Source organism: Cebus imitator, unplaced genomic scaffold (assembly GCF_001604975.1).
Source record: "Cebus imitator isolate Cc_AM_T3 unplaced genomic scaffold, Cebus_imitator-1.0 Scaffold721, whole genome shotgun sequence".
NCBI classification, from domain to species: Eukaryota; Metazoa; Chordata; class Mammalia; order Primates; family Cebidae; genus Cebus; species Cebus imitator.
In genome coordinates, this window is record NW_016108036.1 from 263,287 (window position 1) to 275,300 (window position 12,014).

General features: G+C 38.2%; 1 protein-coding gene across 1 annotated transcript in view; it reads right to left on the reverse strand.

Annotated features, from left to right (window-relative positions):
• Positions 1 to 1,845, reverse strand: part of LOC108296520 (killer cell lectin-like receptor subfamily F member 2) — a 14,108-nt gene extending 12,263 nt beyond the window's left edge. Inside the window, exon 1 of the mRNA XM_017519004.2 lies at positions 1,776 to 1,845. Coding sequence (XP_017374493.1) covers positions 1,776 to 1,845 — 70 coding nt within the window. The remainder of the gene's footprint in view (positions 1 to 1,775) is intronic.
• Between the last annotated feature and the right edge of the window lie 10,169 nt (positions 1,846 to 12,014).

The following is a 12,014-nucleotide window of genomic DNA, read 5'->3' on the forward strand; positions in this document are numbered from 1 at the left end:
CTGTAATCCCAGCTACTCAGGAGGCTGAGGCAGGAGAATTGCCTGAACCCAGGAGGCGGAGGTTGCGGTGAGCCGAGATCGCGCCATTGCACTCCAGCCTGGGCAACAAGAGCGAAACTCCATCTCAAAAAAAATAAAAAAAATAAAAAAATAATAATAACAAGGAAGCTTAGAAGCAAATGCATGGCGAGAACGAACATGCCTACACTAACCTTTCTGGCCCAATTTATTTTCCCACCCCTATCCTTCATTTATAATTTAAATAAATATTATCTTATATTTTATGTATCAATACTCAGATTTTAAGTCTCTGTACATATTGGTGCATTAAAAAGTAGTTTATAGATTAAAAATAGTGAATTTAGTTTAACATCCACATGAAAGCATCATTGGGTAGATTTTTCTTATTATAAATCAATGTACTGAGATTTAAGAAGACTAAATGCTTCTTTCCAGAGCTGTACATTTAGTCTGTGGGCTATAGGGTCTGACTCGATTTTTTTTTTTTTTTTTTTTTTTGAGTCTTACTGACCCTGTCACCCAGGTTGGAGTGCAGTGGCATGGTATCAGCTCACTGCAACCTCCGCTCCCTGGTTCAAGTGATTCTCCTGCTCAGCCTCCCAAGTAAATGGAATTACAGGTACACGTCATGACACACAGCTAGTTTTTTGTATTTTTAGTAGAGACAGGGTTCTACCATATTGGCCAGGCTGGTCTTGAACTCCTGAGCTCAGGTGCTCTGCCTGCCTCAGCCTCCCAAAGTGCTGGGATTAAGGAATAGCCAATGTGCCTGGCCTGACTCAGTCAATTTAGTACCATTGGTACTAGCTTTTGCTGCATGGAAGTAAGTTACTGTTGAAAAAGTAAACATTTCTTTCATGATATTAAAACACAAAGAGATCCTGAGTCTTCAGATAATGACAAAAGTGTCATTTTTTTGGGGGGGGGGGAGTAGTTTGCATTTGCTAGATATAAAATGAGATAGTACACCAGAATGTTCGATACATATGGCAGAACTGCCACTGTGGCTGGTAATTCTGAATTTCTGGCCTATGTCATCTTAACTTAGGCCTTGACTATTTCAACAAGATTGTTTTCAAAATTCCTTTTAGACAGATTGAATTCAGGCACCAGCATGTTGTGTATCAAACTTGTCTATAGAACCTGTAACAGACCTTAAAAGCAAAAACCAACCACACAGAGCAGCCCTAAGGAGCAAGATTAACGTTTTTCTTTTCTCCCTCTTCTCTCATTCCCAGTGGATTGTTCTACCAATCCTATAGAGCTTTTATGAAGATTAAAACAAATATATATATGCTTTTTTAAGCTGTAAAGCACTACAGGACCACTGTTACTCCCACCACCACCACTAGATCTTACCTTCCAATTGTAATAGGCAACTTCACGAAACATGTTTTCATAGATATCATACCAACATAAGTGTTTCCATAAACTTTAAGTTTTGTAGGAGGAAGTTTCTATAAAAGCACAATTTTTCAGCCTTTTCTTTGAAGGTTATACTCCTTCTTATGCTACAACGCACAGGATTATACATCATCATATTAGCATTTCTCTTATCTGATGGTTCTGAAAATGCTGCGTTTTTATTGTTGATGCTTTCATGAATCTAAATAATCTATCTTAGACAATTTATGACCATTTTTATACTTCTTATGATCAATTTTAAGATGCTAAAAATATTCAAAGGTAATTATCTTCCTAGAAGAATAATGCAATTTTAAACTAAATGGGGGGTTGGGAGGCAATATTCCTACCTTTAGATTTCTGCTTGGATTTGCAATGATTCTTGAAATTCAGCATCATATACCCATCTTCATTCTCCATCTCTTCAAATGTTTAATATATTATTGTCCAGAAGATAGTACAAAGAAAATGGAAACTAATCTCAAACTTGGATATGTCTCTTATGCACAAGATACCAAAAGAAACTAAAAGGAAGACCAAAAATAGTCAAAATTTATTCAGACTCAGATGTCTAAAACCACACAGGATGTGTTGGTAAATGAAAATGGACATAAGCTTGTTAATATTTGGCTATAATTCTGTGTATTTCAAGATAAAGGTAGCTAGTGTATTCTCTTTCCAACAAACGGACTTGTGTGTACCTGCCACTTGCATGTGGTGTCTTAGAAACTTAATAATGAACAAGATAGATGTACTTCCTTCCTTCATATTTTTTGTAATCAAGTAAGAGAAAAAATAAAATAAACCAAATAATCTCTAAAAAAGCAAAACAAATTTCTAGGTAAATAAAAATTCAAATTTTAAATTAAAAAAGGTTAAAATAGCCATTTTGCTATTTGGGACATATTTGACTCATAGGGTCCAAATAACAATGGTTAGATGGGACAAAATTGTAAAATAAATGATCAGCAAGCCTCAAGTTAGTGAAAATAAGAATCGCTTTAAAAGAATTTAACTTTTTTAACTTTTTTGTCTGTTTTTCAGAAAATGCCTGACAGATTTTCCTTCAGTAGCTGTGGAAGTTTATTTTGTGCCAACTTGACTAAGCCACAAAGAGTCCAGATACTTGATCAAACATCATTCTGTTTATTTCTGTGAGGGTGTTTTTGGATGGGATTCATATTTAAATTAGTAGCCTTTGAGAAAAGCAGATTTGCCTTGCTGTAATGTGATTGGGCTTCACTGAGTCAATTGGAAGCTTGAATAGAGCAAAAAGACTTATCTTCATTGAGTGAGAAAGAATTCTCCAGCAATGGCCTTCAGACTTTATCTGCGACATTGGCTTTTCCTGATTCTACAGATGATAAATAGACTTTGCACTTGAATTGAAACACGAGCCTTCCTAGATACCCAGTATGTCCATGCCCACTTGCAGAATTTTGACTTACCAGCCTCCATAATCACATTCCTTATTTTATATATATATATATATATATATATATTTACTTAACTCACACACACACACAGCACACACACACACACGCACACACACACACACACACACGCACTAATGGTTTTGTTTCTGCTACATGGCCACTCGATATCAATTCATTGATTAAACACCAGAGTATCTGGGGAAAGTGACTATTTCCCACAGCACATGTGTCCACCTGGTTATTGAGTCTCCTCCTCAACACTGGATGTCACTTGTGAGCATGTACATGGGAATAAATATTTACACACTCTGTGTCCTTTCTGCGTGATCGCTGTATGTACCTCTTAGCTTCTCATTAATTTTTCTATTTAGTTCTTTTTGAGTTTCTTATAAGCCATCTCACCTATTAATTTCTGATGAGACATTTTAGATTATTTCTCTGAGTGCTTATCCTTCCTGTCAGGTGAAAAACCAGACATACCACCCAAACTTCGGTTCATTGGGAAGATTTACCTTCACTTCTGTCTTTCACAGTCTTCTCCTGAATGGGATTATACTATGGCATCTCTTTCCAGTTGCCATATTTTACATATCCACTGATAAACATCTTTTTTCAACTACTTCAGTATAACATCATACAGAACGCTCTTCCCCATCCCCCAACCTGGACCATAGGTATGTTTGAGATGGAGATAGCAAAGGAATGTGAACATGTGCCATCGGAGTCTGAGTCATCTGCTCATGCAGTTTACTGAGCTTCTTTGGAACTGCTCAGACCTTGCCTCCAAAATGCCACAATTATGTTTATGATAAAATGCTTCTGTGCAGTTGTAAATTTAGGGTCATTGGGTCAAAGCAAGTCAAGTTGGATCAATTTCATGCTGATGGACATAATATCTTATAAAAATATGTAGAATGCTTACTGCTTACATTTCACCAGGAATAGTTAGCATGATTGCATCAACATAATGAATCTATTGTATGCAACCAGTTCTGAGGTATGTCATCTTGGCAGCTATATCAAGATGATTTAGTTCTCTTTGGGCCACCTTATAACAGAGATCAGGAGAGCTGACATACACCTGGGAAAAGCAGCAAAGAAATATTTGTTATTTCTGTTTGTAAATACAAGCCAGAAACCATCACAGGTTCTCAGCATTTTCCCAGTATATAGTCATTCAAGAAAATGACTGAAGTTTCCTCTGGTTTAGGTGTTGGGGAATAAATGTCATAATGACACCTGTGGCCATGTTACAACGTCCTTCACCAAGAGACCCAAACTACCTCCTTTCCAGTTGAGTGCTTGCTGGTCTGGGAAAAGCTTTGCCTACTAACTGCATTGAAGTCTGGGGATTGGGTAAAACACAATGAGTCTCCTCTGAGAATATGTGTTAAGTTTCCAGCCAACATGCATGGATTTTTCCTTAGCATATCAAGCAGCTCCTTAGTGAAATATCCTTTATTTTTGCTTTTCTTTTTTTTTTTTTTTTTTTTTTTAAAATTTCAAAATCAGCGAATCACTGTCACAGATTTCTGCGGATGAAAACTCTGGCTTATTCCCTCTGGCTTATTGTGTCAAATTCAACCCCTTGACCTCTAGAATCAAATTATTACCAGTGATAACAGAAATCTTGATTTCACTACAGCATCTCCCACTACATCTGTAGTCAACAGAGAACAGTTGCCACAACAGACCGTCACCAGTTTCTCTCACCAAAGCATTCTCCACCCCTTATCCTTCCAAAATATCAACTCACAAAACTGGCCTTGAGGAGAGGAAATCAAAGCCTAGTGGAGGCTGTAGAAAGGAGATCAACGACTGCCTAGCCTCCTCACTGTATAAAAGATGGTGACCTTGAAACTGCTCCCCCACACCCATGCTGAGCTCCAGACCCCTCAGTTCTACCCCAGGGCCATCAAAGCTTCAGAAACTTCTCTTTTCTTTACCTTCTACACATGGGCTAATTCTCTCAGTATGAGTCTAATTCTCTCAGTATAGGTCTAATAGATTTGGTGGGATCGAATGCTGAAATATTTTAGAGTATCAAAACTTGAAAATGTCTAAAATTTACATCTTAATGTTTTTCCCAAATTATAGATTTACCCAGTGTTTTCTACATAATTAGTAATGAAATTCTGTCAGTTTAACCCCCTGCACATTTCCCTAGTAAATTCATTACTTCCCATTTTAAAAGTCATCATCTTGGCTCAACCACCATGTGGGCTGACACTATTCCTTCATGGCATTGAGTCTCCTTTTGCCCTCTCCCCTTGTCCCATGAAAAACAAAAGAGTATTTTTAAGGGTTGAGATGCTTAATAAATGTAATGCCCAAAAAATCCAAAATAGACATAGAAAATGTGCATCTTTTACAAAATTCATATCCTCGTGTATTAATTGGTTAATAAAAGGAAGTCTTCATTCTCTACAGAAATGTTACAACTTTACACTTCTGAAATTCAGAATTTTCAAGACCTATATGAGATTATTATTTTAGTCTTATATAGGAATTTTTTTAAAAATTGAGGCAGGGTCTTGTTCGGTTGCCCAGGCTGGATGCAGTAGTGTGATCATAACTCACTATAACCTTAAACTCCTGAGCTCAAATGATTATAGACACATTTTCAATCTGATAGGCTGTTGTATTGTTTCACTTTATTTTTTATTTCATTTTTGAGACAGAGTCTCACTCTGTCACCCAGGCTGAGTGCAGTGGTGTGATCTCGGCTCACTCCAACCTCTTCCAACCTCCAATCGCTGCCAGGTTCAAGCGATTCTCCAATTGCAGCCTCCCGAGTAGCTGGGATTACAGGCACCTGCCACCATGCCCAGCTAATTTTTTTGTATTTTTAGTAGAGATGGGGTTTCACCATCTTGGTCAGGCTGAACTTGAACTCCTGACCTCGTAATCCACCTGCCTTAGTCTCCCCAAGGATTACAGGCGTGAGCCATTGCGCTCGGCCTGTTTCAGTTTAGATATCTTGATTTTTCATTGTTTTCAGACAACTTTGGATACATTAACTATGTATGCCTTTTTATGGATTAACTATTTTTGCCTTTGTTCATTTTCTGTTACTAATGTATTTATGACTATTCTGTCATATATTTTCATTCATATGTTAATTCATTCAACAAGACTTTTTGAATATGTTATGCTACAGGCACTGTTCTGACTACTGAGAAGACATCAACAAGTAAAACAGAAAAACACCTCTGATTTCATAGCTTCATGGAGCTTTCATTCCAGTGGCAGAGACACATTACTCACTGCCCAGGAGTTTATATATGTTTTTAAACGTGGGTTACTTTTATTGCCTTATGGATCTCAGTTAGTGGGGCTATAGTGTAACCATAGTCCATTTAGAGCTTTCATCTACATCCAAAACAGACCTTCCTAAGAACCAACTCAGCTTTATTCCTTGTTTATCAGCAGGTTATAGGAAACATCTTAAACAGCCATAGACATGAGCCAGGGGACAGGTGCCAGTGAGACAGTTGGGTAGAATTATTTCTGAAGCTTGCCTGTCCTCTCTGGTTGGCACAGGGGTCTTCAGCTTGCATTTTCATTGAGAATCTGCCCGTGCTGATTCTGGATATACCAATTCATCTTAATGAATTGCTGCTGGGAGTGCTTGAACTTATTTGGTGAGTCTTACAGGTTTATTTTCTTTCTTTTTTTTTTTTTTTTTTGAGATGGAGTCTCGCTCTGTCGCCAGGTTGGAGTGCTGTGGTGGGATCTTGGCTCACTGCAACCTCTGCCTCCCAGTTCAAGTGATTCTCCTGCCTCAGCCTCCCTAGTAGCTGGGATTACATGAACCTGCTACCAAGCCCATCTATTTTTGTATTTTTAGTAAAGATGAGGTTTCACCATGTTGTTCAGGCTGGTCTTGAACTCCTGACCTCAAGTGATCTGCCTCCCTCAGCCTCCCTCCCTCAGCCTCCCAAAGTACAGGCGTGAGCCACTGTGCCTGTCTGGGTTTCATTTTGTTAATGGCAGTTCAGACCATATGTATGCCTGATGACTCAATTTCTACAAGGTCCAGTAGCATGCCAGGAGTTTTTCACAAAAGCTCTATAAACGCTTAGGTATAATTGATCTGGTCTTGCTCTAAGGCTCAAGGGATCAGTAGAAATTGTTTCACCTGTTAGGACTTGGCCATAAATTCCACAAAGATTTTCTCACCATTGATACCTCTGGTATCATACTGTGTGATAAGTTGCATGGCTCCAGTGGTAGAGACTCTTCCACTGCAGATTTGCTGAGGAGTCCACACTTACTCTCTGAGCCATGATAGGAGCCTTGCAGCCCTTTATATTCCCTAATGTATGTGTCAGAATTCTATTCCCAGGTATGAACAATGCTTCCTCAGTATCCACTGAGGCCTACCAGACACTGTGTCCTCTGCTTTTTTAAAGATGCCCCAGCATGCACCAAGCCCATGTAAACCTAAAAATTTCACTGATGTGATGCAGCAGCCATTCAATCTTTATTGTATTGACAGCTCACTGCAGTGAACGCATCTTACTGATGCCTCCAATGTAACTTGCTCCTTCTTTCTCATCTGGTCCAATTTGTATAATGTCATTAGCATAGTGAACCAGAGTTAAACTTTGTAGGATGTCAAAGCAGTCCAGGTCACTTCACTATATTATGATACACAGTGGGAGAATTAACAGATCTAGGGTAAGAATATAATAAGTATTTATTCAAGTCAGCCCTAAATAAATACCAAATTTTTCTGGTACTCATTTCTTAAAGAGATTAAAAAATAATTCTTTTGCCAAATTAGTGACCATATATTTTGTACCTCAGAGTAGGGTAATTTGCTTTAACAAGTATACTACATTTGAATCAGCAGCTACACTTGGAATTACTGTTTGATTGAACTTGCAATAATCAATTGTTGTCATCCAGAATCCATATAGTTTCTGTAAGAGCTACACTGGTTAATAAAATAGAGATAAATGGATACCAGCATCCTTGCATCTTTGAGATATTTATGGGTGGCAATAACCTTTGTCATTCACGCTATAATTCAAAATTAGTTTGGGTTTACTATCATGCCCAGTGGAGGGGAGGAGAACAGTTTCAGGAGCCTTGGTCTTTCCCACCACAGTATGCACCAAGCTGGCCAAGGAACCAATGTAAACTTTATACCGATTCTTAATTATGTGATGCCCAATTGTGTATTCGAAGGCCAAAGAATGTCTACTGGGTGAGTCCTTGGGCCTACTGTGATCCAGACATAAACAAGTACTCTATTACTGGGACTCCATAAGCTTCTACTCTAACAGGAAGGTCATGATCCTTTCCTGGGAATCAATGTCAACTTATCCCTGCATTCTATAATCCTAGAAATGTATGTCCTAGATTTTTTTCCTAGTTATTCAAATAAATGGCCATGAATCTTGTTGAGAATTGATTTGTGCTCCCATCCAAACACATATGCTGAAGACCTAATTCCCAATGTGACTATATTTTAAGAGAGTATCTTTAGGAGGAACCTAAAGTTTAAATAAGGTCACAGGGATAAGGCCTTAATCTCATAAGACTGGTGTACATACAGATAGAGGTGAAAATATCTGAGAGCTCTCTTTCTCTGCGTATATACAGAGAAAATGTCATGTGAGGACACAGTAAGAAGGCAGTACTCAGCTCCAGGAAGGGAGACCTCGCTGAACATTAACCTGGCTAGTACCTTGATCTTAGGTTTCGAGTCTCCAAAATGATGAAAAATAAGTTCTGGTTGTTTAAGCCACCCAGCCTATGTTATTTCATTATGGCACCTTGAGAAGACTAATTTAAGTCCAGTCCACCCTACTGGGGATGGACTGGAGGAATACTTACCATTTACTTTAGTCTTGGTGTTGAAGAGGGCTTCCTTTTAACAATGAGTTCTCCCATTATTGGGTCCTCCATCAGAAAACTGGCTTTGGCCAAACTAGATTGGGGTAATAGTTTATAAGTTTTGAGGACACGGTTGCCCTTAGCCTACTAGTAAACTACCTTTGATTTCTTTCCTGTTGTACATGTCCAGCAAAGCCAGTGGCATACTTGCAAGAGCGGATTATTAAATTTCTGAGGGTTTTCGAGCCCATTGTTAAACATAGTTATTTTTAAAAATTACATTATTTAAACTTTGAATTAATAATATTAAAAGCAAAACCAAAAAATTTTGCACCAACTGTAAGGTACATGAATGAGCTTTGGTCAAGAAGCAGGCTGAGGCAGACATCCAGGCAAGTGACTCAGTGAGTTTGGAGCATAGTCATGTAACTCCACGTGTTGTATAGCCTGTTTGTGTAAGCTCATGCTTGCCTCGAAGCCATGGAAAATATACAACAACCCTGCTGATGCTGGACAGGCACTCCTGGGCTTGGCTTGACTCAGCATTGCATGGCACGTCATGACACGGCTCACACTGGTGCCCAAAGAGAGAGTATCAGTCCTGACCCTTGTAAGGGAGAGCCAGTCACCTTGAAGGCAAGCAGAAGGGAACCAGGAACCAGCCTGTGCCCAGAGGGAAAGAGTTCAGCTGCTGGTCCTGACAGAGCTGGGCTTGCAGGCCAGGGAGTGCTGCTGCAGGTGTGGGGGTGGCTGGAGCCACAGAGCCGGAGCAGACAGCCCAGATAAAGGCAGACTGCGTGAGATGAGAGAGCTGCTAAATAAAACTCCATTTCACCTGTCTAAGGCCCCCAAGTGTTCTTTCGGCTGTCATCCACCCACCCACTCCCCTCAGACCTGGGCATTGGCTGGAACCTAACCGGGGTCATGACATTTGGCATAGTTGTGGACCTAACACCAAGCTAATAAAACAAACACTTAGAACTCATCAATTTGTGATGATTTTTAGTACATGTTGCTATTATCCATGCATGAAATCATTAACATCTGTTACATCTGTATAGTGAAAAGAATAAGCAATGCTATACCACTGCACATTAATTTCCAGCTCTGTGTTCAATGACATGACCTGGGTACCTAGAAATCAGCAATGGTGGGAATAATCACATCACGGAAATCAGCTGGTGTCACAAACCAGTGCTTGTGGTGTGTGTGTTTTTCTCTGTGCCACTAGTTGTTAAAGGGCAGCACAGAAGTGGAAGCACCTTTTTGCTCTCTGTATTACTTCTGCAAACATTGAGCTCTATCTGACATTGCTATAGCCCTGTGGGTGAGTAATCCCAGCTGCTGTTGCAATTCAACCCTTGTTACCATAATGGGGCCCACCTTGTTTCATAGTGGAGCTCTGACACTTGGCCTTTCCTACTTTAAACCCTGTCATTCCCAATACTTCTCTGAGTCCACTTCTGTGGGAACATCTCCTACTGTAATCTTTGGCTTGCAGAGGAGAGTCATGCTAAGCTTCTCAGTGATGTTTATGTAGGACTCAAGTCCTTTTGCCAGTGCCTTCCTTATGGTGTCTATTATACCATCCCATAGAACAGAGTCCACTGGTGGATTTCCTGTCCTTACATAGTTTATCCACTAGAGCATGCCCACTTCTCTAAGCATTTTTATCTTTTCTTCAGGTACCTGCCATGGGAAATCTGGAATGTTACTCTACTTAACAATGAGCCATTGCTTTCTCCAGTCTTCTTGGAGTTATTTCAGCAGTGTATCAGCACTGCTGATAAATGTTCACAGCATTTATCCAAGTTATGAAATTCTATATTGCAAGTGAATTCCCAATGTTGATAAAAACCTCCCTTATCCAGCTTTATGTTTCTCTTATGATCTAGCCACTCTCAGAATCCAATCCCATTGTATACACTCCAAGTTGTTGTTATTATACATTAATTAGGTCCAAATTCATCCTTAGTGTAGCCTTTTATCTTCCTTATAAGCTTAACACATAACCTTAGTTATTGGCCTTATGACCAATAACTAAGAAAGGAAAGGAAGGGAGAGTTGTAAGAAGGGCGTGAAGGACTCAATATTTTCTTTAAGTAAGGAAAAAGGCATGACCTCAACAAGAGAGAATATGTAACTTTGTCAGGATTAGAGAGCACAACATTTAGAAGATTCTAGATTTTTTTAATTTTTGAGAAAAAATTTTTGAGAAGGCACTATACAAATGATGGAAAGTATTTTTAATATATTTATCTAAAAATGGAATTTTTCTATATTATTTTACAACCCATTTTATTTTTTTATATACACATTCTATGTTTATTTATGTTTCTCTCTGTATATATTTGCATATATATACAAATCACCATAAGAAAACAAATAAATCCATAAAATAGGCAAAATATTTAAATAGGTCATTGAAAACATATGAGTTGCCAATATGCACATGAGTAAATGCTCAATATAACATCAGAGATGTACAAATTAAAATCACATTTAGATTCTACTACATACCTACCAGAATGGTTAAATGTAAAAAGATTGGGCATATCTAATGTTGTTATTAAGGTGGAGCAAATAGAACCATTCAGTATTAATGTTGGGAATGGCACAACTTTTTGGAAAAATGTATGCTTATAAAATAAAACGTATATTTCTATCTAACTTAGCAGTTCCACCTCGAAATATTTCTTCAAAGGATTAAAAAAATGTGTCAATAGAAAGACTTTTGAATAAAGGTTTATTTTGATCTTACTTATGGTATCCATGAAGTGGAAAAAGCTCAGTGTAGTAATGGAAACATTTTATTATAAAATGGATAAAAGTTATTATACGGCTATACAATGCAATACTACTCAGTAGTAAAAACTAATTAACTGCTGATCTGTGCAACAACATGGATAACACTCAAAAACATTATGCTCAGTGAAAAACATCAGACTTACCAGAATTGCCAATTGTGTCATTTTATTTACAGAAATGTCTAAAACCAGCAAAGCTTCCTAGTTGGCTGCTGCCTGGTTTCAGGGGTGAGAACCAACTGCAAAGCAACAGCAGAGAACATTTTGCCGTGTAGAAAATGTTTTATATCTTGACTGTTTTCCTTTTTGGAACAAAACTAAATTTCACTTAACTGTCACTGTGTAATCTCTATATTTGTCTATACATGCATTTCTAATAGTTCTTTGGATACAATCTTTTGTTAACAACAAAGGTAGAATATATTCATTTTCTCATAAATTTTCTGTCTTTTTTCTGTCCAAAGCCGAAAAGAGCAATTTTGTTATCTGTCCTTTCCTT